The sequence below is a fragment of the Pieris brassicae genome, chromosome 8, assembly GCF_905147105.1.
Source record: "Pieris brassicae chromosome 8, ilPieBrab1.1, whole genome shotgun sequence".
NCBI lineage: Eukaryota > Metazoa > Arthropoda > Insecta > Lepidoptera > Pieridae > Pieris > Pieris brassicae.
The window spans coordinates 11,129,476-11,156,829 of NC_059672.1; the positions used below are offsets into that span (position 1 = coordinate 11,129,476).

The 27,354-nt window shown below is 34.5% G+C and overlaps 3 protein-coding genes across 7 annotated transcripts in view; 1 reads left to right on the top strand and 2 right to left on the bottom strand.

The window, feature by feature from the left end:
* Positions 1-955: 955 nt before the first annotated feature.
* LOC123713587 (CWF19-like protein 1) lies at positions 956-7,373 on the bottom strand. Its single transcript, XM_045667323.1, has 11 exons — positions 7,136-7,373; positions 6,859-7,019; positions 6,476-6,574; positions 6,076-6,299; positions 5,782-5,897; positions 5,467-5,686; positions 4,300-4,414; positions 4,025-4,176; positions 3,545-3,721; positions 1,722-1,882; positions 956-1,326 (listed from the first exon to the last, which is right to left on the bottom strand). The coding sequence occupies exons 1-11, from the start codon at positions 7,153-7,155 to the stop codon at positions 1,167-1,169; spliced, it is 1,605 nt and encodes a 534-aa protein (XP_045523279.1). The 5' UTR covers positions 7,156-7,373; the 3' UTR covers positions 956-1,166.
* Positions 7,374-8,008: 635 nt separating this feature from the next.
* LOC123712941 (negative elongation factor B) lies at positions 8,009-9,992 on the top strand. Its single transcript, XM_045666349.1, has one exon. It carries the CDS (start codon positions 8,174-8,176, stop codon positions 9,959-9,961), a length of 1,788 nt encoding a protein of 595 aa, XP_045522305.1. The 5' UTR covers positions 8,009-8,173; the 3' UTR covers positions 9,962-9,992.
* Positions 9,993-10,132: 140 nt separating this feature from the next.
* Positions 10,133-27,354, bottom strand: part of LOC123712940 — a 31,221-nt gene continuing 13,999 nt past the window's right edge. For 3 of the 5 annotated variants that reach the window (XM_045666345.1, XM_045666344.1, XM_045666348.1), the window contains 15 exons: positions 26,588-26,700; positions 24,951-25,025; positions 23,717-24,568; positions 23,354-23,513; positions 23,114-23,214; positions 21,731-22,019; positions 21,163-21,323; positions 19,087-19,265; positions 18,169-18,308; positions 16,601-16,837; positions 15,589-15,739; positions 13,853-14,077; positions 11,986-12,161; positions 11,028-11,162; positions 10,133-10,725 (listed from right to left, as the gene is read on the bottom strand). In XM_045666345.1, coding sequence (XP_045522301.1) covers positions 10,542-10,725; positions 11,028-11,162; positions 11,986-12,161; positions 13,853-14,077; positions 15,589-15,739; positions 16,601-16,837; positions 18,169-18,308; positions 19,087-19,265; positions 21,163-21,323; positions 21,731-22,019; positions 23,114-23,214; positions 23,354-23,513; positions 23,717-24,568; positions 24,951-25,025; positions 26,588-26,700 — 3,178 coding nt within the window. In that variant the 3' untranslated portion in view covers positions 10,133-10,541. Of the gene's footprint in view, positions 10,726-11,027; positions 11,163-11,634; positions 11,807-11,985; positions 12,162-13,852; positions 14,078-15,588; positions 15,740-16,600; positions 16,838-18,168; positions 18,309-19,086; positions 19,266-21,162; positions 21,324-21,730; positions 22,020-23,113; positions 23,215-23,353; positions 23,514-23,716; positions 24,569-24,950; positions 25,026-26,587; positions 26,701-27,354 lie in introns of those variants that run through there. The other 2 variants (XM_045666346.1, XM_045666347.1) reach the window with 2 other exon arrangements.

A 27,354-nucleotide genomic window follows, 5' to 3' on the forward strand; every position in this document is an offset into this window, starting at 1 on the left:
TAAAGCCAGAATTCGTAAAAACCGTCAAATGTTATCGCGAGAAATGGAGATTCCCGCTAGGACAAGACCTGGAGCCCAGTGTTTACCTTCGATATACAGGACATGCCCTAAATCAATCGTTAGAATTAAAGAGAGTGGATAAAAACGCCCTCTGTCTAGATACGCAGGTGAAAAGCACAGAAATATACGCTTTACCGATGAAAAAATTTTCACGATTGAAGAACACTACACTAAGCAAAATGATAAAGTATACGCTCACAGTTCTAAAGAAGCTGCTTAAGTGGTCGGAAAGGTACAACGTGGTCATCATCCTGCGTCAGTGATGGTTTGGTCTTATCAAGGAGTCACATAACTATATTTTTGAAAAAAGGAGTGAACTGTTCGGGCAGTGTATCAAGATAATACAGTCTTGGATATCTTATGAAACCTCTCAGCAATAACTCAATTTTTTAAAAATATACCATGGACTTTCCAGCAGGATTCTGCACCTGGTCACAAGGCACCAACTACCCAAGCCTGACTTGAAACCAAAGTTCCGGACTTTATTAGAGCTGAAGACTGGCCCTTATCTAGTCCAGACCTTAACCCTTTAGATTTCAAATTATGGTCAATTTAAGGAGACATGTCCTGCTCTAAACGAGAACGTTGAGAGAAGAGAAAACGAGAACGGCGACATTGAATCTCTTAAAACATCTTTGGAGCAAGCAGTACCGAAATTTCCTTGGAAACTGCGTAAATGCATATATTCGTGGCCAAAGAGATTAAAGGCTTGTATAAAAGCCAAATGTTGCTATTTAGATTTTTTATATTTTTTGCTGAGACTTTCATAAATATGTAGGAATAAATTTTAATATTACATTATTTCATTTAAAAATGCATTTTCATTTGTAACAGAACCTATGGCTGGACTAGGTAGATGATGCATGGAAGACTTTTATAGGGATTAAAAGAAAAATTCATTTATTAATAGCATTTAATCAGTAATATATACAATGAGTTGGTTATAACAAAAATCAAAAAATGTTGTCTTAAAGATTTAACTTAAATTTTTTTTCATTTTGATTCAAACAAATCCCGACTGTCATTTAATTAGGTAAAATAATAACCTGCTAATTAATTTATAATAAAATTCATATATGTACGCAAACTAATTAAAAAAACCTAATTTAGTCACTATCACTATCCTCATCTGCCGTGAAGTCAAATGGTCGGAACTTCTCCCTGAAGGAGGCCACGAGGGAATCTTCTTCCTCTCTACTTAGAAGACATTGACGCCAGTCTGCCTTATCCTCACAGTTCAATAGAGGGGGGCTTGATAGCACGTCTCTATTTTCATCATAATAAAAATTAGTCTCGAATCTTAATTTTATTTAGAACTCATATAGTTCTTAAGTTATATCGTCTACAATCTTAGGAAATAGTCCGTTGGCATCAAAATCAGTTATAGTTTTGGAGTTATCCACGAACGTTATAGCAGGTAAATATTTTTTAGATGCTTCAGTCCTTTAAATTACTATCATTATAATACATATACATATATTGATCTTCTGTGCGTATATCTGTAGATTAAATTTTTTGTGTGTTCAGTGGTTCGAGAATGGTTTAAACTTACAATTACATTCTTAACTGTTTAATTTAAAAAAATCAGTATTTAAGACGTGTGTACAATATGTTTTACATTTATTATTTTTTATATTATAATTAAATTTACAATAAATTACCTTCCAAACTGCAAAGGAAAGTGCTGCTTCGGCTTGGCGTACACGTGTTCGCCGGAAGGAAGCTCCGCGTGGAAGTATGGACTTCCGGGCAACGCAACTTGAGATATCTCCGTATAGGGCGGAAGAACTTCCAGCTCTATACGATTTATGCCTGCCTCATCCTAAAATACATTTATTCAAAACAGATTTAACAATACGTTCATTATTAATCCAGGTAATTAATTGGAAATGCCGAACGTAAGATTCTTAGTATTTCATGATTTAATAAAAAAATAACGAAAATGTAAAAAAAAACTCTCTTTTATAAATTGTTTAAAACAACATTTATTAATTTAAATAGACACGATGCCTATATAACTGATCTTAATACAGGTAGAGTAAAACCCTCTTACCTTATCTTAACCTATAACAAAAAACTTTACATAGTTTAAACTAAACCATATGTCTCTTTTTATCGTAACATTAATCCAATATGACAGAAAGAGACAACTTTTAATATTGACAGATTTAGATTTTATGAATAAGAGGGTAGTCTAGAACTTGAATGAATATGCTAGGTACGGAAATATAAAATGGCTGTTTAAAAACTTTTCAATTGATTTGCGATATTTGGCTTTTAACATAGCGTCATATACATATATAACTTCACATATTGTTTATGTGTGCCGCAGCCATATTCAAGAGAAAAGGAAAAGAAGCAAGTTGAACCATTAGAACCAGTGCCTGGGCTGGGCTCATAACATTTAAAAATAACAAACTTAATATCGAAACTTTTATTTTTTCTAACCCATATACACTAAAATCTTCATTAAATAAACATAATATAATTTACGAGTAAGTATTATTATATATAATTCCTGAAAATTGTTATGACAGTTTCAGTATTACTGATACAAAAAAAAACCTTGAACTAAAGAAAACTTTTAATAAAGTGTAGTAAGAAGTTTTCACTTCAAAAAGTTTCTATAATTAATGATATGTAGATAAAATTGATAAATTTCATCTTATTTTATAATTGAACTACTTACTTGACTTACTTATTTAATTTTTTGCACATCTATGTTTTTTTAATTTAGAAAATGATCATCAAATACAGTAATTTAAAGTTTATATGTCGCAGTAAAGTAGTTAAATTAGAGAGTTAATTGAATCTCTAGACAGTTAATTAAATGTCGATATTCAATCAAGTCGAAAGAATTTTGATTTAAGTAAAGCAGCGTCGAAAACGTTTAACTATATGTCTGACCGAAAGCCAGCGTGTTGATTAACAATATAAAACAAGCCTCCGCCATGATTATTTCATTTGTTATTTTTTCGATGTGATCGTGAAGAACTGAGAGCTTGGATATTCCGTGTTTTGCTTTATTGTAAATGGTTAGGTTAATCTTGTTGCCTAGGAACATTTAGGAAACTCGTTAAACGTTTAGTTCAGTCACTTGTCTGACGGAACTTCAGCGACTTGATTGAACATCGATTTTAGATTCAATTAACTCTCTGATTTAACTACTTTACTGCGACATATACACTGTATAATGCTTCCTATCTCATTCTCTCCCGCGTTAAATCTTAAGAATTTTTGGTGTCTGTCTCTTTTTACTGTCGCTCTTTCAACGACTTTCAAATCACAACGATGAAGAAGTTTTCACTTCAAAATAGTATTTATATTTCTGTCTCATTCTTTGCCGGCTTCATCCTCCACATCCTTTATTGTCTCTGATCTGTCGTTTTTTTCCGTTGCATACGGTTTCAAATCACAACGAATCTAAACAAGTTTAACTTCAAAATCTAAAATAACACGAGAAAATTACGAAAATGAATTTTACCTGAAACACCTCAAGTATCTGCGTTTCGCATCGTTTAGGGAGAGGCACGCATTGAATCTGCATGTGAGACGTCTTGTAATTCCGTTCAAAGAACACGCTCACATTGTTCATGCAGCCGTAAAACTTCTTAAGCGTATCTTTGAACTGGTTAATTTCCTTGACAACTTCCTCTGGTGACTGGAAAATTATGAGATTTCTATGTGGAAGAGTGGCTAAACTTTATTTAGCATTTATTATTTATTTTACAAAATAATTCCATCTAAATCATTGTACATTTAAAAACCACTCTGTATTAATAATTATAGTGTTAAAGTAGATAAAAGTTGCTTCTGAAAAAGTTACAAAATTAATACAATTGGATTCTATTGTAAACAACAAAAAGTTATGTGGCTATATGTTGTTTATTCATTATTTCACGTACAATAAATTTTATTTTAGACAAAAGTTTATTTAATTTATAATCGGACCTTTTAAACCCACCTTAGTAACAGACTGATGATGGGCAATGGGCAGGATGAGAACGTGGAAGGGCGTGAGTGGCCCTTTGGGCAGGGCCAGATAGCAGTGCCTGCCCACGCAAATCACCAAGTGCTTCTCCACGGACGGAGACGACAAACAAAACCAGCATGTGTCTGAATAAAAATACACACAGACAAATATCAGAGACCTCAATTAGAGTGGGAGTTAAATTTATGAACGTGTTTTTTTTTTAATTTTTCGTTAAATCAACAAAAAGTAGATTAAAGATTTTATACCCGGATCTATATCCCTCCGTTTCCTCTCTGGATTATCTCCACCTAACCTCTTTCTCTTCCCGTGATCGTCTTCCGAAGCGTCCATATTGAAGAAGAACTGTCCATTACCGGATACCTAAAACAATTATGTGAAATGGAGATTGAAAAAATGTGTCACCCACACAAGGCTTAACTATTCAATCCAGGATAGTTGGTTTGAGCATTAAAAACGTCTTAGCACCTCATTGGAAAATGAATGGAAACCCGGGTAGAACAAAAAAACCGCGCGGCCACCTACTAGGTGGACTGACGACATCGTCAAGATTGGTGTGGATACAGAGAGGCCAGTGCAGGGCATACTGGAGGAAAATGGAGGAAGAATAAGTCCAGAAATAGACCAAATAAAGACGATGACGATGATCATCCCATTACAGGCGGAAAAAAATAAATTATTATAATTTGTAATCCAATGGGGAATCAAAACCGATAACTGTTTAATAAAAAGCTACTAATTTAATCAAATTTAGGAGACAGGACCTCTAGATAAATTATTTTTTATATATAAACATATATAACAGAGGGCGCAATAGTAGTGCGCGGCAAAAACTGCCTTCAGAAACGCTTAGTTGTGGAATGACGGACGTCGAGGTCATACGCGTGGAATCTCGTATTCTTGACGTCCGGTGATGAAACTCAGCCGAACAACCTCTGAACACTACGTGGTAAATAGGGTCTACCGCATCATGTGATGCACAGAGACTGCTCGTCGAATAAGCGACACTCTTTTGAGTCGCCGTATAATGGTAATTATAAGCTAATTAAAAATGTATGTTGTTTTTGATTTCCTTATTTGGTGATTTCGTGAACAATAAAAAGCGTCGTGCGATGCGCCAGAGGCACCTCCGTATTTCGTCAACAATAATTATTTAATGTTTTGCACATTACCCACACATTGTCTATGCTTCAAAACGAAATGATTTTCGAGGATTCCTACACCTATTACAATACTAGCTTTGCTGACAAGAGGGGGGGGGGGTAGAAATTGCAGTAAATCTGCTTACGTAGTAGTTGAACGACCCTTAGGCCCAAAAGGAAGTCCATGCAGTTAACTTTCTTAGTAAATAACCCAATTATTTTTAAAATCAAGGAGATGAACGAATTTATTCCCAATAAAATTTACTTCATTACCTTAACGACTTTCCCAGGCTGGTGCTGTTTCAACAAGTCAGGGTCAAACGGACAATCTGTCTCATCCGTGGTACTTTGCAATAAATCTGTCATCCTCATTTTAGCAATCGGTTGTAAACTGCATGCATAAATCCATTTCTCTTTAGCTTTGCTTCCTACTGGAGCTAATGCTATGAACCTTGTCGCACATTCTTTATAGTCTTGATGGATTCCTTGGTTTCTAATATTTTTACAAACTAATATAAGCTTTTCTTACAAAACACATTGTTATATAATAATTAAACACATACATCATACATTTTCTAGTACACTTACCTATAAGGTTGTCTCTCGTAAAACTTGTTTGTTGTTGGCACTAAATGATATCTTGGTTTAAGATGTATTGTAAGCCATGCTATTAAATTTGATAGATTCTCTTCACTCACTTCTGCCTTGAAAAATTGTTAAAATAATAATAAAAAAATATGTTAATGAAAAATAACTTTTCAAATTAATTCTTAATACAGGTCTTCAGGTATAAGTATTAAATTATATAATATTGAGTTTATGCAAACTAAGTAAAAATGCATAAAATATGCTTACGAGTTTTCAAATTAAACTAATAAATACCTTCTGGCATTCATCCTGTTGTACGCCAGTGGGCCATAAAGTGGTTATAAGTATGTCTACACCTCTATATTCACTCTGTCCTCTATAACATGCATCTCTCACTGCACTGCAGTCACTCGGCTCAAATGTACATGAAGGTATCTCCTTTCCTAATTCTCGTCTAGACAGGCCTGTTAGGTAGGCAATCTTAACTTCTGAACTTGTGGTAAATATGCCTCGTCTTCCTGGAATATTTATAATTATGTAGGAAACCATGGGTTACATGGGTTACAGTTTTTAATATGTTATGTTTGACATACCCAAAAATTTGTGGTGATTTTATTTCATCAGATGTTATTTTATAATATATTATTACATGTTTCTATCTTATGTAAAATAGTTAAATATAATTTATACATACCCATGTAAATAACATTAGGGACAATTTCAGATCCTTCTTCACAGTAATACTTGACATGGTTACTATCACTTGGGCCAAAAACATAGGTTGTAACAGGAACTGAAAAAATAATATGATAATATCTAATAGTATGTGCCTAGTCCCACAGAAAGTTGGGGCAAATAGCTCACAATTGTGTGCCTCCGTCTTGAGAGAATTTAGCCTACCCTTTTCAAATATCTCTCTAATCAACACATGTGTGAAATGGCTTAAGGCTAAATCTCAATCTCAAATCATACTTTAAATGGTAAACACCACCTATTACAAAAAATAAACAGTACCTTCAATACTTTAATAACTATGCAGTATATGATTATACTAGTATTGCACTAAAGATTACATACCTTTCCTCGTCCTCATACGGTAAGCATCCAACTGTGAATTATCGTTACCGAAAAAATTTCCAACACATAATAAAACATCGAATGAACCTGACTTCTTGACAATTGTTTCAACGCGGGAAAATAATGCATTGAAATTTCCATTGACATCTCCGCAAAATAGCCTGAAATGTTCATAATAATAATACAGTTTAAAATTTATTAAAGATGTTGTTTTTTATACAATATATTATTGTAATGTATGTTTGAGTAACATGCTTACCAAAATGTAAATACTCACGTTTTTTGCTTCTCGGACATTATATTTTCACAAACCGCCGATAACCGGAGTACTGACCGGGAATATCTTTTAGATTAAAAAAAATCTAAATAGAGTTAAAATTATTAAAGTAAGTAATGTAAAATTATTATTATCCAATGATAATCAACAAATAATTCTCAGGTATTCGTATTGTAAATAAATATAAAACACAATTTCACAAATTGCACAAGTGTATATGTAAAGAAACTACAAAGCGTCTATGTACTCTGTAGTCTACAGACTACAGTCTGTACTCTGTAGATTGTAGCACCAGTAAATCAGATTATAGAACTACTATAATGGTATCTAGGGATGTAATTGTAATTACACTCGATCCGATTTAGTCTTAATGTCAGTTTAAATTGGATCGGTAATATTTTAATATAAAAACAATAAATCCAATAAAAGCTCGACATTTCACACAACATTGTAACAAATATACATTTATTTATATTTTATATATAGGTATTTAAAATACTTTATCTGCCCAACAGAATCTGGGCCTTATCTTAAGACACTACAGAGGAACCCAGAAAAAACAGAAAAAGTCCCACTGGTTTAAGAAATCAGAATATGACAAGCTGGAAGTTATAGGTGCGGAGAACGTCTGCGCAAAATCAAGTACCTTCGTCTTTTCTCCTTTGAAAGACCAATAAATCTTTGAGGACAACTGTTTGGCATAGCAAATAGCGAATGACATCTAAAAAGGTGGGCCAAGTACTTCAGTGCATCGACACCTAGTCACATCACTAACGAGACAAAACAAAGGCCAACCCTGATTCAAATGTTAATTGTCTCTTGAGCCATCTGATTTCTATAGTGTGTAGTTGTCAAATGTTAAGTGTCAGCCTTTACCCTTGTGATGTGGACTGTGAAGTAAACTGTAAACATACAAGTTTTGTTAAAATATTTTTAAGTTTCTATTTTACCTATTTACAGTTTATGTGTTGAAAATGATATAATAGTCGTATAATATTTATTGTAAGGTAAAGGAATTGCATTACTGTGTACTGTTACATGATAGTGTGTACCAATATGGCTTCGTCTAACAAATTTCTCGGCACTGGTTTAGATGATGTCAGCGTGCCTGGACAGAATTTCTTGAGAGACGCACTCACCAGTTGTACTGATCCTCTGAAAGCTATAGAAGAGTTTCAATTGGAAAATGGTATTTTATTACCATCTCTTCGACCTATGTTACCTCTTCTTGACCTACATGGAGTTCGTCGCTTAGATTTTCATACTTCTGTGCTTGAGGAATTAAGAGAAAAGATGATAGAGCATATAAATAAACTCGGAAAAAAAGATGGCAAAGGTAACGAAAAAAAGCTTAAAGAACTCTTAGCCAAAAGTTTTCCGATTATCAAAATTAAAGCTTTAAGGCCTGTTATTATGAGCATTTTGAAAAATATAACCCATATTGACGACAAATATTTAAAAGTTTTGGTCCGTGACCGTGAATTATACAATGACACTGACACAGAGGTAAAAAGACAGATTTGGCAAGACAACCAATCTTTGTTTGGTGATGAAGTTTCTCCTTTGCTTAGTTTATATATAAGAGAAAAGGAAAATGTTTTATTTGATCATGAAAACATGTCACAACTATTCTTTTCATCATCTCCAAAATTAAGAAGACAGGGTAATGTTGTTCAAAAGCTTGCCCATATGGTTGGCACAAGTGTAAAACTCTATGATATGGTCCTACAGTTTCTGCGTACACTGTTTCTAAGAACTAAGAATATTCATTACTGTACATTACGAGCTGAGCTGCTTATGACTTTACATGATGCAGAAGTTCATCCAATAATTTCTGCAGATCCTTGTCATAAATTCACATGGTGTTTAGATGCATGTATCAGAGAGAGAAATGTAGATATTAAGAGATCAAGAGAGCTACAAGGTTTTTTAGATGGGGTTAAGAAAGGAACAGAGCAAATATTAGGAGATCTGTCTATGACCTTATGTGACCCATATGCTGTAAACTTCTTAGCAACATCTGCTATAAAAATACTGCACCACTTGATCAACACAGAAGGCCTGCCTAGAGATAATTCAATATTAATATTGTTGCTGAGAATGTTAGCACTAGGATTAGGTTCGTGGGATATAATTAACACCCAACAATTTAAAGAACCTAAACTAGACAGTCAAGTGGTAACTAAATATTTACCAGCATTGATGTCTTTAATGGTAGATGATCAAGTCCGAGCATTGCATAATAAACTGCCCCCAGACGAGAGAGAGTCTGCTATAACTACTATAGAGCACTCTGGTCCACCTCCAGATGCTTGTGAAGCTTATATGAGGGAGAGTGTAGTATGCAGTGTTTTAGCAATGTATTACACACTACATGCAGCAAAAACAAAAGACCGAGGTGCATTGCTCAGGATACTTAGCATACTTGGTAGTTGTAAAAATGGGCTGGCCTATTCTGACCCTTTCTTACATCAACTAGTTGCCCTGTTAATACAGTTTCCGGATGAATTCCAAGGAGAAGACTTCAGTACTGTATTGTTTGATGAATTCTTTTTTGCAGGTCTATCTAAAGACAATGTGACTAGACACTTATTAAAATTAATATGGTATATTCACCCCAAATTACCAGAGACTAGAATACATACATTGATGAAAGCTTTACAGCCAGGAACACAGCACAATGAAGCAGTTCATAAAGTTTATGAAGCTCTACAGCAAAAGCTAACTACTCAAGCAGAACCTGCACCTAGCACTACTGAGATGGATTATTTAGATTCCCCATTATTGAGTGTGCCTATGCCAAGCCCATCCCCATATCATATGTAACATTATCTCAATAAATCCAATTATAATTTTATTCAAGTTTATTTTTTAGTTACAACATAATGTGTATAATAACTTTATTTAAAAAAATACTAATAAGATTTAATATCGATGAATGTGAAATAAGGGTCATAAATAATACATACATATATTCTTTATTATATTTATTAGTACTGACTTACAATTTTAATCATTAATGTATTAAAAATGTTAACCATCTTGTGATTTTATTAATTAAAATCTGAGCAGGTATGGGCAGTTAAGTTTTGTATTCAATAATTTTACGGCCACCACTACCTCATCAGTATTGTGAGATTAATTAATTTTCATTATAATTTTAATAATTGTGATTTTAAGTAAACTTAAATGGAATTCAGTCCCAATAAATCTGAGAAACATTTGAGATGAAAAAAAAACAATAAAATTAAATGACATAGGTAGGTCCTATAACTCTTCAACAATTCCAAAATTATAGATATACATAAAAACAGTTTTCCCTTAGGAATGAACTTAATAAATGTCGACTGCCAAATACAAGAGTAAATAGTATTTTGTATGTGGTGGCCTGTAGTGTAATTAATAATTAAGCACGATGCTCTCTTCGGTCAGGTTTCAGGTCCAATGAGTGAAGGGACCGTAGAGACCTAGATCGTTCGAACAGTGAGGGGTCAGTATAAATTGGTTCACTTCCATCATCAAAAGTGTTCGCCAAACGTCCCGAAGAGCCCGCCTCTTCGCCAATTTCAGTGAAATTTCTGCCTAGTCCGCTGTAAAAGATAAGCTTATTAAATAACTTATCCAAATAAAAACCCCTGATTTTTTCAATTTAATGCCTAGGATTATTTACGCATTATTTTTGAGCTTAGGGTGAAGTATAGAGGTTTTATATTTAGAAGGATTGGATGACCAGGAAACGATATAGATATATCGTTAATATTTAAAGATTTAAACTATTCGTTAGTAATACAATGAAGTGTAGTAGTAAAACTTGCCATTATTTTATTTCAGGCGTTATTTATTAATACAATATATTTAGCAAAAAATCACTAGGTTATTTCGCTTACTTTACCTTAAAGAGAACGGTTTATGTAAGTGTGAAGCAGAGAATAATGATGGTCGAGTTGGTCTCGGTCCCGGGGCAGCTGGACGCGCTATAGGAGGCGCTGCAGCCGATATGTTCTTACGAAGGACGCGCCAGTAACGCCTGAAATGTTTGTCCTAATGTTTACCGGATATATGTTCTGGTATACCGGTAAAAGGGTGAGATCTAGAAATGAGACTTAGCGCGAACTATGACTCTCATACGTCAAAGTCACTTTTGACCTACAAGAATCAGACTTAACGCTGTCTCATTTCCGAAAATCACCCTTACGGTAAGTGCAACTGTTAAGTAACTAGACTAGTTAGTCGGCGATACGAGATTTTATTAAATGTTACAAAAATTTCATACAAATTGAAGAATTACGTTTTATAGTATTCTCTTTTGTTAAAATAGCTTTTACACATTAAGAAAAACACTTTTTGAACGTTTTTTCATTTTTATTCTATGTTTTACTCTGGGAACGTTCAAGTATTACGTATCGAATTTGGGGGGGTCCTTTTGTAAAACGTTACGATGCGAAGCGGGGATTGAATTACGCGTTATTGATAATATTACTTTTGACTTTCTAGTACTTTACATCACATAATGGTAAGTTTTAGGTACAAAGAGTCACTGGGGGTGGTTACGAAACGTTTTACTATTGGATACAGAAAACGTTACGGTGCGTTTCATGGGGGGGTCAAGAATCTCCAAAAGATGCGTGACGTAATAATTGAACGCTTCCGGGATCTCCTAATATGTTATCTCTGTGAAAAGACAAATATCATTTAAAACCCTTTAAGTTTTACATACATTTAAATATATACTAACCCAGTTCCGTTCGCTTGCTATCTTCTAATCCAAAGATATTTATATAGTCTTGATCAAAATGCCATAAACCGAGGTTTTAGTCCTTTATTTAAAATTTATTATTACTAGGACTCACTTGTATATATATAGAGCGACAATCAACATAGCCAGGAGCAAAGCGAGCAAAGAGCACAATGCCAGCAATAAAGCTCGGTAGTGCTGTGGAGACACGCAAACACCCGCTTCAGCGACAACCGGGGCGGAGTCTGCCTGACCATTCTCCTCTATCAGCTCGTTTCGGTTGTCAAATACCTAGGACATTTTTAGGATCATGTAACAAATACAACTAGGATATCTCGGTAAGACCTTTATGAACCTAGTATAGTATTATGAAATGCAAACCCGAATTTCGTGAAAAAATATCACTAAAAACTAATACATTTTGAGTACTATATTTAATCACTCAAACAACTATAGTGCACAGTGATTTAATAGAATATACTGGCTCGAATTTAACAATCAAGCACGAAACGAAAATCTAGTAAGCTATTAAAGAACGCATTATTATATACATTTTATAAAACTTATATAAATCTGTAAATAACATTATTCTTGGAAGGATATCGTTTCCGCTAGCAACAGTACACTCACACAGTACAATGTAACTTGAAAAATCCAAACCAAATAAGATCATATGTCGATAAAAAACCTGCTCCTAATACACTGGTTTAAATTAGTTAAGTAAATAATGGCCTTATTAGATTTCTGTTTATATTTATTGATTTTCGTGATCAGTGTTTGATTAGAGGAGCTGCAGTGGAGTGACACATTGGAGTTGGTTTTATACGACATAGGCTAAACGATTTCTGGGCTTCCTAATTCGTCGACAGCAGAGGCCCAGGATTAAGAGTGGAGCGGAAGTATACAGCCGCTCAAACTGCGTTTTGCTTTTCTGGTCTAGCGAATCTATGTATCGAATATCCCACAATACCATATCCTATAATAGAACGTATCTACGTTATCAAGTTGCAATTGACATTATTATCATGGAACCATTTGTTTATAGAGTGCGCATCGCGTGAACTATCACGTGTTATACACGTTTTTACATAATTATGTATATTGAATTAACCTATTGACAATCAATTTTTGTTTATTGTACGAGTGTTAATGAGTCAATAGGGATCACCCTATTGATTTTGTAATATTTCACTTCCCATAGATCACTATAGAAAGTGTCATGGAATAGATAGGTACTAAAATCATTTTTATAAATTAAAATATGGAACAAAGATTCTTCTAATACTTCTATAATAATATAATTCAAATACTTCTCTTTAAAAAATATATTAACAATAGATCTTGTCTTGTCTTAGATGCTTAGATCTTGTGTTTCTGTATTCGATTCTTGATAAAACTATAATTATTGTTTGAGTCAGAAAATGTTCATGTCATGGTCGACAAATAGGTACACTAGGTACCTATCACAGTCCCGGTTTTTTTTTATTTATATTACAGCAGAAGGCTCACATGAAGTTAAGTGGTACCACCGCCCATGGACGCTTAATGCCAAAGGGCTCGCGAGTGCGTTGCTCGCTCTTTAAGGAATTGGTACGCTCTTTTCTTGACCCTAAGTCGAATTGGTTCGGGAATATTGTTACGAGTTCTCAGATAAAATCTTTAAATTGTTTGCCAAGAAAAAAAACCAGGTATCACTTTCACTTATTCCACATCATTAAAGGTCCAGAGCCAGTCTGTTGCACAGATCCTCGTTAACAAAGACGTTGTGCTTACTGAATGCTGTCTGCGACACAAGTTTACAGTAGCGATATTGTGTATATTACGTCAATAATTTATACTTATATATTTTGCACATTATGGTATTGGCTAAGGTACTTTAAGGATAATGTATGTATTCTTGTAAATAAATAAATTAATATTGATTTTTCCAAATGTCTATCTTTATATAAAAAAATACAGTATTCATTTAAAGTATTATGTACCTCGATCATTTTCCTCACATGGCTGGGCGTCTCAACTTCATCCTTCAAATACTTATCAACTGTTGCTTGTTCGTATGATATCTTAAAGACTGTATCTTCGGACTTATTGGTGGTTGTTTCTTCCGTATCCGTAGTGTTTGTCTCAGGAATGGTCGTGGAGTTCACATCTCGTCTACGTCGCCCAAATGACGGTTCAGTACGCCCGGCTTGATTTGGACAGTATGCCTGAGAAAATCATTACAATATAACTTCTATATATATAACTACAGTAATAAAATTATAACTAGGACTTACTAGTTAACTGTTAAGATATATGACGCATTACGAAGTTGATCAAAAGTTTGTGTGCCAACGCTGATTAATTCGCTTGCTCCGAGGAACTAAGTCGTAAAGCACTATTAAGGCTGTAACTATAACTTTTTTCATAATATTTATAAAACATTTTATTATATCAAATCAAGAGGAATTATTTATTCTACGGAAAATATTTTGTAAAGAATGTTAATAATACTCGTTTACCTACTTTTACTTTCGTGAAATAGATAGGCGACAACCATGAAAATTAGCTTTCATTTGATACCCTGTACCGTATAAGCATCCTAGTAATAATAACATTACCTGCTTTTATTTTTCCTGAAGAAAATCATTTTGCTTTTACGACTTTATTCCCCAGGAAAAGGGATTTACAGACGCGCCCCGCGTATGATGCGCTGACGGTAGTCCTTTAATTGGTTTAAGTATTTATATAATTGGATTTTCTCTTGTAAAAATTGAAAAGTGAAAATTATAACTTTTTGCCTTTAGACAGCCGGAACTGTTACGTAATCTTTACACTTTGCTATCCTTTGTTCATGCAATGTCGTTAAGAAAAAGTTACAAATCACACGTTTCACCTAATTTTACTTTTATCATTGCATAAACTTAAGTTAGCTTATGTTTTATTATAGTCAATAACAGAGTCATACTGTCTATTTTGAGAAAGAAGTATTTGTTCACGTTGACCGCTTATCCGAGATAATTGACCTCACCCCGAGTTAGTGCTTGTTAATTAAAGAGCATTACGATTGACGTCATCTTCATTATCAATGTCACACTTGTAATAATATTATTCATGTCCAATAATATTATGTTTCCTGTGCGCTTATGTATTGTTTGTAAATATTTAATCAAAGGATATCTTTAGCGCTGTAAAACCTGACAAACTTTAAGTTGATTTAAATCTAAGACTCTCGTGTTATAGAACGAAACTTGAAGCTGATGAATCATGAACATGTTCTAATTTAGCTGTAAAGTTTGACAGTTGGGCCAGCGCTTAAAACATGATTGGAACTTAAGAAACTTTGCAAGGCAAACTCTTTTGAAGTATTGTTGCAAATGAAATATTGTAACTTAAAAAACTTTATAAATTATGGAGACTATGCAACAAAGAAAATGTTACAGCACAGACTATAGTCATCAAACGACAACAATAAACGAGTAAAGATTCAGCACAGTTACGTAACTTCAAATACACATTTATACTGATTGGACGTACAACTTCGCTGGATGGAGCGAAAACTAGACAGAAAATGAACGGAGTATCGTTCATTATAAAAACTCTTTCTTAGTGGAAGGCAAAAACTATTATCATTTCAAACTCCTTTCCGCCGGTCAACTATTTCTCGCTCAACACTTACGCAGTGGTAGGCGGGGAAAATAAACTTATAACGAATACCACAGACTAGAGATTTTCATACCGGCTGGCATCCATCACGACAGGTTCGCACAGTTGCCTCGAACACCAAAAAGTTTGACTCAGGTATTTTGAATGCATTAAACCTCGCTTCGAGTGAATCGCCGCTTCTTCCTTTATCCAACTCCGGGAATACATCTGGGTCTACCGGACATCTGCAAAATATACATGTAATCTTTTAAATCCCTCTTTTGTCTTTTAACATTAATGAATTCCAATCTGCTGCACGGACTGTCATACAGATTTTGGATCAATTAGCACAAACCAAAAAACGCTGGTTAGAGGATATCATAGCTGTAGCGAGCAAGTAATGGTTGGAGTGTCAAAAAATAAAGATGAATGATATAAGTTGAAGAAGGCTTAGACGACATGGAATTCCAACCCAACACTAAAGACCCAACAAAACACTAAACTTTATTTAATGTAATACAAATTTTTGTTCCCTTTGGAGAAGAGACTTTGGCCCGTGGGGTTCAAGTGCACAGGCGCCAATTAAAGATGTAAGTTGGCGTCTGGTTGATAGTACCGGTGACCTCAGAGCTGATGCTTCCCTCGCTCAACGACATATTCGCAATACAACGAAGAAATGCTGCCAGCATTAAAAGCATACTACTACAGGGACCAAACTTTTTAAATTTGTTTTAATTTTCTATTTATTAATTTTTAATTATTAATAATATGTAGGTTAAGAATGTTTTAAATACTGTATGTTTTTCTTTTTAAGGTTGACTATATAGAAAGGCCTAAAATGATCCCAGGATAGTTTAGAATCACTTCTTTTAATGGGGTAAGACAAACTATCAGTATTGTAAGTCTAAGTTACTATACGAACAAAATCATGATTATCATGTTTACGGATCATATAAGTGATTTTATAAGCCAAACTAACATTGTAATCTTTTATTTTAATCAACTTATATAGCACAAATTCCAACGAAACATTCCAATAAATGCGTTTAAGTGTAAAAGTATCTGAAATAAAAGGCTATTATTATCATTATTATTACTATACTAACCCAACACGATCAATAAGCTGCACCGATCTTCCCGAATATGGGTCTCTGGCGATAACATTAGTTGCGAAGATGTCTGTCGCGTAGTTGTATCCGTCCTGTGCCTCCAATCTAAACGTTAATGGATCACCCACAGCGATAGTAGTTGTTGGTCTTCCTTGGTACAGTATCAGCAATCGGACTTTAGAATTCAGGGAACTCTCCTCAGGAAGGTACTCAATCGGAATGGGACTCCCGGACCTGTCAATGTCATTATCAAGACTGTGTTAGACTTTAAAATTGGATTCGATGGATGTTTAGGGACTTTGGATGAAATCATTTTGTAATATTTTGTTGATATTTCAGTATTGGTACGTTCTAAGACGATTAATTCATAAGAACGATATGAAAGGATTGAGTATTCAAATGATTTCGTTGAACGACGATTTGAAATGCGATCATTGCTTAAACGAGTACTTTACAGCGACGACATTATGTTATGAATAGCTTTATTATGTCGCAGTACTGTAATTGCATTGATTAGAATTCCAAATACCTATGCAGTTATTACCTATTCAATGTAAATATCGAATGATATCATCCAAAGTCGTTGTTAGTAGCTGTTAGTTCAATAACAGCACTCACAAAAGCTATTAAATAGATAAAAGCTTAAAGTATCCCATTTCAATGAAATTTCAGTAAACACGCAACTCACACGCAAACAAACAAATATTTTAGACGTATAAACCAAAAAAGTATAATATTTTTTAAAAGTAAATATTAAAAAGTTAGGTAAAGGCTACGAACCCTGCCCAAACAATCTAGAAGTAAGCTAGAGTGGAAAATGTTGTTAAACATTAGATATGTTGAGCAAAAATATACAGACCAACAAACGCATAGTTATATGATTTTTGTTATAGTAATTAGAAGGAGAGCCATAGATAGAGTTTTTGTTCATTTGCCAAACCCTCATTTCGCTATTTTTTGCTACTCCCAATAGCGATACCGAGCGAAACTAATGAATAATGAGTTTTTGTTCTGTACAATTACTAGGATGCCGTCTTTAACGCATATATTGAGAGAACATCGAACTTGTATACAAAAACGTCGCGTCGGTCGATATCGCCGTTGGAAATTACAGTGTAGTTTATTTAAATAAAATCTCAAAGTTTTATATATAAGTATATTAAAAATACCTTTTTAAAGATATGTATGGTATCTACTTAATAGAAAAAAAGGTTGATGTAATAATAAAGGGGAGTTTATGAGGCTTCACGAGTGCGTTGCCGGCCTTTTTTATTACAATTAGCACTATGTGTTAGTTGAGATATGGTCGAACGCGTGTATGCTGTAAAACATACCGGCTTGGTACACGATCATGGAGCTTAATATATGAAATTAAAATTAACAATTATGATTTTTAATCGTATTTATCTACAACTAAACAAAAGAACGCGTTACAGCCTGCCTCAGTACTTTAATACCCAATAGCGATTTCAATTCAATGTAGAGTTTTTTTAGTGTTAGCTCTACACAGAAGTTATGGATCGAGCGCTGATCCAAGTTCAACTAGTCTTCGATTATAAACTCACCCTGCTCCAATGTAGTTAGAGGTAACAACTGCCTCGGCAGGACCCCGGAAGAGGCATGTAAGGTTAAATCGCTTGTCGCGTGATGTTTGAACATTATCACTGAATTGTACCACAACGATGTTTGTCATTGTGTCTCCATACTGTATGGGCAAATTAAATAATTTTCACAAAATATCATTAGTTTCATAGTTCGATTAAATATTACTCTTTTTGTAATTACTAAACAATATTATTAAACATATAGAAACAGTGTTAAAATCCAATTTTAGCTAATATATTTGGTCAGCTAAATGAAAGTTTTAAAGAAAATTAAATTCATTAAAAAAAAATTCTTTATAGTAAAAAAGTTGTTATAGTATTTATTAGATTACGGCAATTTTCTTTTTCACCATTATGTGTGACAGAATCTGAGAAGCTTAGATTGTAGCACCATTATATATTTGTACTATAATATTGCAAATAAATAAGATCAATAGATGTAAATAACCTAATTAATAATTATTATAATAATAAGTATCATACTATCGTGTTTAAGAAAAAGTTACATTCGATTAACATATCCTTTATCTTTCGCAGCTATAAACTGTAAAACAATATTTAATAATATGACATATCTGTAAGAGCAGTGGCCTTGTGGCTTCAGCGTGCGACACTCATACCTGAGGTCGTAGGTTCGAGCCTCACCTGTTCACCAGTAGGCTTTGTCTATGTGCGCATTTAACACTTACTCGTACGATAAAGGAAAACATCGTGAAGAAACCGGCTTGCTTCAAACCTAAAACGTCGACGGCGTGTGTCTGGTACAAAGGGTTGATCACCTACTTGCCTATTAGAAATGATTACAGAAATCTGTCACTCAGACCTAAAAGATTGTAGCTGGTACTATAAATTTGAAGTGATATAGAAAGTAAAAGGTACCCGCTGTGTCCCGCACTCCGGATAACCGTGAGCACCCGTTATACGGAGAACATTCTGAACACCACCATTTCCTCTGAAGAAGCACCGGTCATAGAAGCCGTACGTGTACATACGGCCGAAGAAACCTTCTGGTAGACGTAATGTGAACTCCATGCCATCCTCATTACAAACTTGGGATACTGAAAATAATATTTATACTTGCAGTATTAGGGCACGTTAAGTTTAAGTGGAGAAAAGGACACATACAGAGTGCCTTTAATAAAGACTGCGAGTAGTGTTTTCGAGGGGACACTTTATTATGCTAAATATCGTTACAGTAAATTATGTAACACTTAAATTACTTATTAGTCTTTCACTAAACATTTAGCCACATATAGATCACATTGTAATTAGATAAATATTTTTAAGAGGGAACGCTGCCAGTATGTTCAGAACCTTGCGTAAAGGGACTCCTTTTAATAATATATTTTAAGGTTAATTATTGTTTTTTGTTAAATTAATTTATTTTGTTGTAGTATTACTTTATTTTAATTAAATATCTCTCTTATTAGTCTTAGGTAAGTTAGATTGATATGTCCAACAAGGTCTATGTCAAGAAAGTGTTCTTTCTATGTAACAAAAATATTACATAAATCAAGCAATTATAAATTATGCATAACAAAAATAATGCTAAACAGACTTTATCGTCATTTAATACATATTCGAATATAAGAACTCATCCTGAATTCGAATGAGAATTCTCGACAAGAACAGGTTTCTTGCATCGGCTATCGGCTACGGCGCGTCAGTGTTTAAATTGGTTTATGACGTTTTACGTGCAATTTTAATCGTTTGAATGTTATAGTTTAAATGTCACTGGCCTTAGTATGTATATATATGTTAATGATTTAAATATGTTCGACGTCCTGGTGGACAGAAAAACTCTGTACAGTTTGTGTTTCCACCACACCAACTTCCTTTATTTTAAGATCATTTATACAATAAATCAATAACAGGGGGCAAACGGGCAGTACACTTATCTGATGTTAAGTGATACTGCCGCATATAGACAGTTACATTGCCAGAGGGCTCAAAAGTGCGGTGCTGGCCTTTTAAGAATTGGTTAAAATCGTGGTGGTAATATATGCATTAAGCATATAATTTGGAGATACTGGGTTTGACACCCACTGTATATGGTTTGGATTCGAAGACTGAGTAGGCACGTACTTAAAATTAACAACAAAAGAAAACAGTCTTTGTTTCACTGAAGCATTACGGAACAATTCCACTACCGTCGGCTGAGTTTTTTTACAATGACAGTTAAAGAATTCTAAATAAATAAAATAAACAGAATTCTTATAAAAATAAATATCCATAATGTTTCAATCATAAGCTATTTTATTGTAATTTCAGAATGGATTTACGTATTAAAATACAAAAAGATGTATTAGATTCAGTGATAGTAATAAATTTTAAGTTATCACACTATTGTACGAAAACGTGTCGCGGAAAATGTAATACGCGTGACAGGTATTAAATTCATTTTTACATCACCCAAGTTTTGTTTATCAAAACATAAATAAGATTTTATTATTATTTTTTCCGTATCTATTTTAATGTATTATATTTAAGCTATTTAACATTCTTTGCAAGATAAAGCACTTAAGTTTCATAAAGAATTATCACGCCTTCTTCTATATGTAGGTAGATTTTTTCTTTCTAGACCACGAATTTCCACTTGCAACGGCACTTTCATAACATTCACCATGCATGCACGTCGGTTATTGGTACTTTTAACTTCCTTCTGTCGTACCTCCTGTGGTCCTGGTATGTACATGACAAGTCCTATTTAACCATTCACGGTTATCCATGTTCTACTTGTCCAAACCACCTAATCATTCCCTTTTATATCCTTGCCATTTGCCTTTGTTGGCTATGTTGTTAATTAGACAAAGCATATCTTTTTACTGCGTATTTATGTTCCCCGTGACCTCAAGGAAGCTAGTGCTACCGAAAAGACTATTTGCGTATAGACTAGCTATTGGAGTTGCGTGGGAAGCTTGTCTCAGCCTGTTGTATTTAAATTAAAATACTTACCATCTAAACAATCTTCAGCGATTCGTCCCAATGCTCGTTCATAGAAGTCATACTCATTTGCGGTATTGTCGAAATGCGCAGGATTCGCCGCGTCTAACTCCCGTGTATCACGATCGCTCAGCTCGCAGTTATCGCGCGGTTCAACACCGAAGGCTCCCTCCCTATAAAGTATATTTAAGGATATAAACCTACTGCAACAACAATACTTTAAACAATATTTCTTGTCTATAGTTTTATACTATAAATAAAAGTAAAAAACATCAGCTATAGTCTACAGGAATTCCAGAAAGCTTGTCTGATTGAACTTTTCAAGATGGCGTCTAAAATCCTGAAAATTAATGTTATACTTTACGAATAAAACCGATTATTTCTTTCAAATTCAAAGAATTATGAAGACAAGTGGTTTTTATTGCGACATTGTATAATCGACTAATAGATTAATATTAATAAGATAACATCAATAATATAATGTAACCTACAAAACAATATCGTCTTTGCTTACGATAAAAAATAAAAACATTGGACACGACATTATCTTATCTAAAGCTTACGAAATATGTTTACAAACCTGTAGTTGAACGACCGACATATAAAGTCCCTCGCCTCGATACATTCACGCTGGCATTGAGCCAACGATTGTGCGGTAGTGAATCGCCTCACAAATCGTCTCTGCATACGTTGTCGGCCAACTTGTCTAAAGCTCTCTTCCTCACAACGAGATCCTTGCCAGGGCCTTTGTCCAATCTGTGGACGGATCGGGCCTCCGATCGGTCCTCCGATTGGTCCACCGATAGGACCAGACGGACCTACTGGTGATATTGGACCATCTGGCTCGTAGCCACCATAACCAGGTCCACCTAAGAATAGGGTATAATGTAGTTATATTCAAATGTATATATATTTACATGATTTCTGGGGCTTCTAATTCTGTGAAAACTCTTTTTTTTTATATAATAATATTTCAATATACCGCAAGGCGATAATCGTATTAATTTATGTGTATTCGTTATTGGCCATAACATAGACCCGAAACGCATAATCTCATTTTAAGAGAAAGCATTAAATATTTTATAGAACAGGGAGTAAACGGGCAGGAGGCTCATCTGAGTGATACAGCCCTTACCGACCCGGTATGTCAGACGGCTCGCGAGTGCGTGCCGGCCTTTTAAATATGTTATTTGATTTATAAATAAGATCTCTGTGCTGCTCTATGGCGTAAAATCTTGGACGCTGACGGAGACAATGTACAAAAAACTAGAAACGTTCGAGATCTGGGTTCATCGACGTACGCTTAAAAATATCTTGATATCTTTAAAGAAGTGCTTGTACAGCTAGTTTATTCAGTATAAGCACTTCTGTATTCCGACAGATACTCCAGCTAGTGGACTATGAAATGTGTGTATTAATCTTTATATGTATTGAATGTCAGGAGTATCTGTATAGTATATGTAATGTATGTATGAGCAAGCTGCACTAGATAACTAAATATATAGATATGAGAGGGTGAGATGTTAGAACCTAACAACCCTACGGATCCCTAAGCCCTACAGATGTACCCTATCACATAAATTGTGAATGTATAAATATATAAATAAATAAGGGATGTCTGCACCAAGAGACCTAAGGTAACAGACGGAGCCCTACGAGTAGGATCAAAGGTTCGAGGTGGTGGGACTATCTCAAAGCTATCGGGCAGGCTCACCACGGTACTTAAGGGCTTGAAGTAGTCTTCGCCACTTTGAGAGGAAGCTAGAAATATGACGTTGAGAAAATTAAAATTGGGTTTTACGTAACTCCAAAAAATACTACCTCCTTCAACAAATCATACAAGGCAAAGTGGCAGGTATAAGGAGACCTGGCCGCATATGCACGTTATGCGCGGCATCCAAAATTAAACTAGTTATGACGATCGCCAAATAAGTAAGATTACGAAGAAGTACAGTAAACTTACCAATGGGCCTCTCAAAAGGTGGTGCGTAGTTTCCTCGGTAACCACCAGGCCTGTCTATAGGTCTTCTTATACCAAATGTAGGCCTTGGTTCCACAGGAATTCTAAATTTAACATTAACGTAACAAAACATAATTATGATGATATAATCTTTAATCCGAACTTGTCTTGGACGGCCTTAATAGAACAAAACAATGTAAAAATTAAATGAAGATGAATTGATATATACAATTTAATAATTACCTGTCTGGAGCTGGCCTAATAGCAGTGTCTGGATACCGATCAGCTGTTGGATACCGATCAGAAGTTGGGTACCGATCAGAAGTTGGGTAGCGATCAGAAGTTGGGTAGCGATCTGACGTCGGATAACGATCACCACCATAATATCCACCGCGCCCATATCCTGTTTATTGAAATAACTATACTTGATATCATGCCCCATACAAGCTTTCGTTACTGAATTATAATTAATCTATTGAGGAATATAGTATAACCAAACAGGTTTTCTTAAAAAAGATAATAACTAAAATAAATACTACTTTTTTATCTGTAAATAACTTACACATAGATAAATAAAAGGCATGAGATCAATAGGTTAGTGCTTACCAGGATATGATGATCCGTTTGGTGGATATTTGTCATACATATCTGGGTACCTATCACCGCCTAGTGGCGTAGGATCCCGGTTTACACCAACCGGGTATCGGCTATATGGATACCGGTACTCATTACCGGGGTAACGGTCCTGATCGTATCTATCAGGATATCTGGGATAGCCCGGTCGGTATCGGCCGGGTCGGATCGGATATCTGTCCTGTGGATACCGATCTGAGTAATCGTCAATAGGGTATCGACTTATTGGGTACCGATCAACTGGATATCGCCCAATCTCATTGTCAATTGGATATCGTTCACCATCTAAGGGATATTTACCACCTGGATAACGGTCAATTGGTATTCTATTTGGGTATTGGTCGACAGTAGGTGGGTATCGATCAGAAGATGGGTACCTGTCGTTTGGGGGTGGATACCGATCAGGTACTGCTGGATATCGATCAGACACTGGCACTATTGGATAACGAGATGGATATCTGTCTGCAGGAGGTGGGTAACGGTCAGAAGGTGGAGGGTATCGGTCGGAAGTTGGTGGGTATCGATCAGAAGGTGGTGGGTATCGATCAGAAAGTGGAGGGTATCGGTCGGAAGGCGGTGGATATCTATCGAGAGGGTATCTGTCAGGCCCAACACCAGGTGGGTATCTGTCATCCGGATATCTGTCATCTGGATATCTTTCCGGGAAGCGATCGTCTGGACCGGCCGGATAGCGATCGTCCGGGTATCGGTCCGGGCGGTTGTAGTATTTGTCGTCATCATATCTATCATCATCCGGATAGCGGTCTATGCCCGGAGGATATCTATCTCTATCCCTGTCCCTATCTCTATCATTGTTGGTACCACCTTGAAATAGAAAAATGATTTCGTAAGCGGATTATAATATCAGCATATGATAGGTATTAAGAGCTATTTACGGCATGCGATTACACTTCTAACTACAATAAATAATATTAACTACGTCAATCTACGATACCGTGCTCTATCTACAGGAAAATATAACCAACTACTTTGTGTATAACTATTAATATAATCATCAAACAGGAGACAACAAATAGCCTTCATATTATACAATTAACTAAAACTATTTGTTCTGACAAACTTTCAAAGCTATATTCTAATAACTCACTTACCTAGACACAACAATGGATACATGCAACAATAGAACATAAGAAAAACAATGAATATAATTTAAAATCAAACTACTAAAACCGTTCATGCATCGAACCTGATTTATTTGGCTTTCCCCAGGACGACTGCGAACCACCGCTGGACACATCATTTTCCCCAGTTACTATTTGATCTGGACCCCAAAATTTTGACAACATTAGATATTTAATTCCAATTTAATACGTAATTTAATATCAAAACTACAACGAATTTACATTCCATTTTTTAAATTTACTTCTTTGCCGTCGAAAAATAATAAACGGCTAAAACATTCTATCTTTCCTCCAGTTTTGATATTGCTGCTCTTGGAGTAAAGACCCTTGGGCCGTGGGGTTCAAATGCATAGGCGCTAATTAAAGATGGCGCCTAATAGTATCGGTGAGCTGGTGCCTTCCTTGGTCAACGAATTAGTATCGCAATACAGGGAGCGTTAAAGCTTAAAGGTAAAATGCCACAGGGACCGAACTTTTTAAATTTGTTAAAATTTTCTATTTATTGATTTTTAATTTAACTTAACAAAATCATAGCATATGAGTAGATTGCTTTATCTAGCATTCCTAATATGATACAGATATTATGCATGGTAACGATTATGAAAAAACCTGTATTGTATAATAAATAATCGGTCTAAGTATGGAATTCGAAATCTTCAAAAAGAAACAAAACGTATTATTCATTTGTTTTGTATAATATATTTAAATAAAACGACTTTAAAGGGTAAACTCGACCTACATTGTATAATAATATTTTAGTATTTGCTATTATATATATTATGGTTCTAAAACATCACCGTGATGTTTAACTGGCGATTCACCGAAATATTTTTAGAACATTCGCTAATAAAGTACGTTCGTATCAATTAGATACATAAGCGAGTATAGCTTGTGTAGTAGGTTCGGAAGCAAATTTATGTGGTAACTTCACGATCAGCATGAAAATGGCAAATATACATAGGCTACATCTATTTCCAGACACCAGCATCAATGTCACATCATACCACTTGCGTCAATTGGCCACTTATTGTAATTTGAATCGATCTCATTTTTATAAGGATATCATACTTACCCATGCTAGTACCATGAGACTGTGCATAAGCGTCGCAATATTTTAAAAATATAATTTAATTGTATAAAAGTTTTTTGAATTGAATCTTTTTTTATAGATTTCTGCTTTAATTTACACGTAACAATATTTATATATATAATTCTACTGTACGTGTGTATGTCACTGAACACGTCCTAATCGGTTGAACCGATTTGAATATATTTTGTATGCGTTTGTATAGATTCATAAATGGCATTGCGGTCGATGTGAAAGTGGTCGTAATTAAACTCCTAAACGACTGCTCAGATTTTTATGAAATTTTTTGTGTGTTCAAATGGAGTCAACTGATTTACATTACTAGATTTTTTGTATGTATGACATGTGTACGGGACAACGTCTGACTCGCTAGTTACTATATATACGTATCTTATGTTTCGTAACATCGTCGTTTGTGTAAAGGTGTTGTTTTGATAGCAAACTATTACATAGCAAAACTTTAAACAAAAAAATATCGATGAAGGTATTTTGAGGGACAGTCTTATACATATATATTATCGATCTTTTAAAATACTTCCTAGAAATAAGTACACGATAAAATTGTAAATATATTTTTGAAAAGATTAGATATGATTAAAATACGGAAATACTCACGCATTAAGTTCTCATAGTAATCAAAGTCAGGGTCGTACAGTAGACGCATTCCATCTTTTTGGTTATATCTGCTGAGTCGACATGTTCTTGCACGATCGCTATATACAGCCGACCTAGATTTAATTAAAAAATAGTATAAATAAATAATTTAATTAATTCGTCTTTTAATCTGTAATTTATTTGTGTTGTCTATTTAGTAATTTTACTTTGGATCGAAGTCAATTGTTTGTAATTTTGACACCAACTCTAACACGCTTACACACACGAAATGGACGGTTATAATTTAAATTAAACGTGTTATAATGCGATCGATTTTGTAAACCGTCTTATAGCTTTATCACTCATCAAAACTTGCTAAGAAATTATCAAATTAAGCTCGACTCCGATAACATGTCCAGTGAACTTATGATACCTTGTGACGCACAGTGATATATATAGAATGTGACCTGTGCCACAAGATAACATTGATAATAATCTTAGTGGTTACATACAATTAATATCAGTAGAAGCTATAATGTTGTGATAAACAAATGAATGTTGCAACTATGACGCACATGAATGACGAAATTCAGCGGTAAGGAAACTTCTATCGGTCAACACTTTTTGGGATTTTGACATACTGGTCATAAGGAAGTTACAGAACTATTAAACAGAAGTTATGTAAAAAACTTTGAAAGAAAACAATTTTTTAACCGGATTAAAGCTATTTGTATTATTTTAATTATTTACATAATTACATTACTAAAATATGACGGGGTTAGTCGATA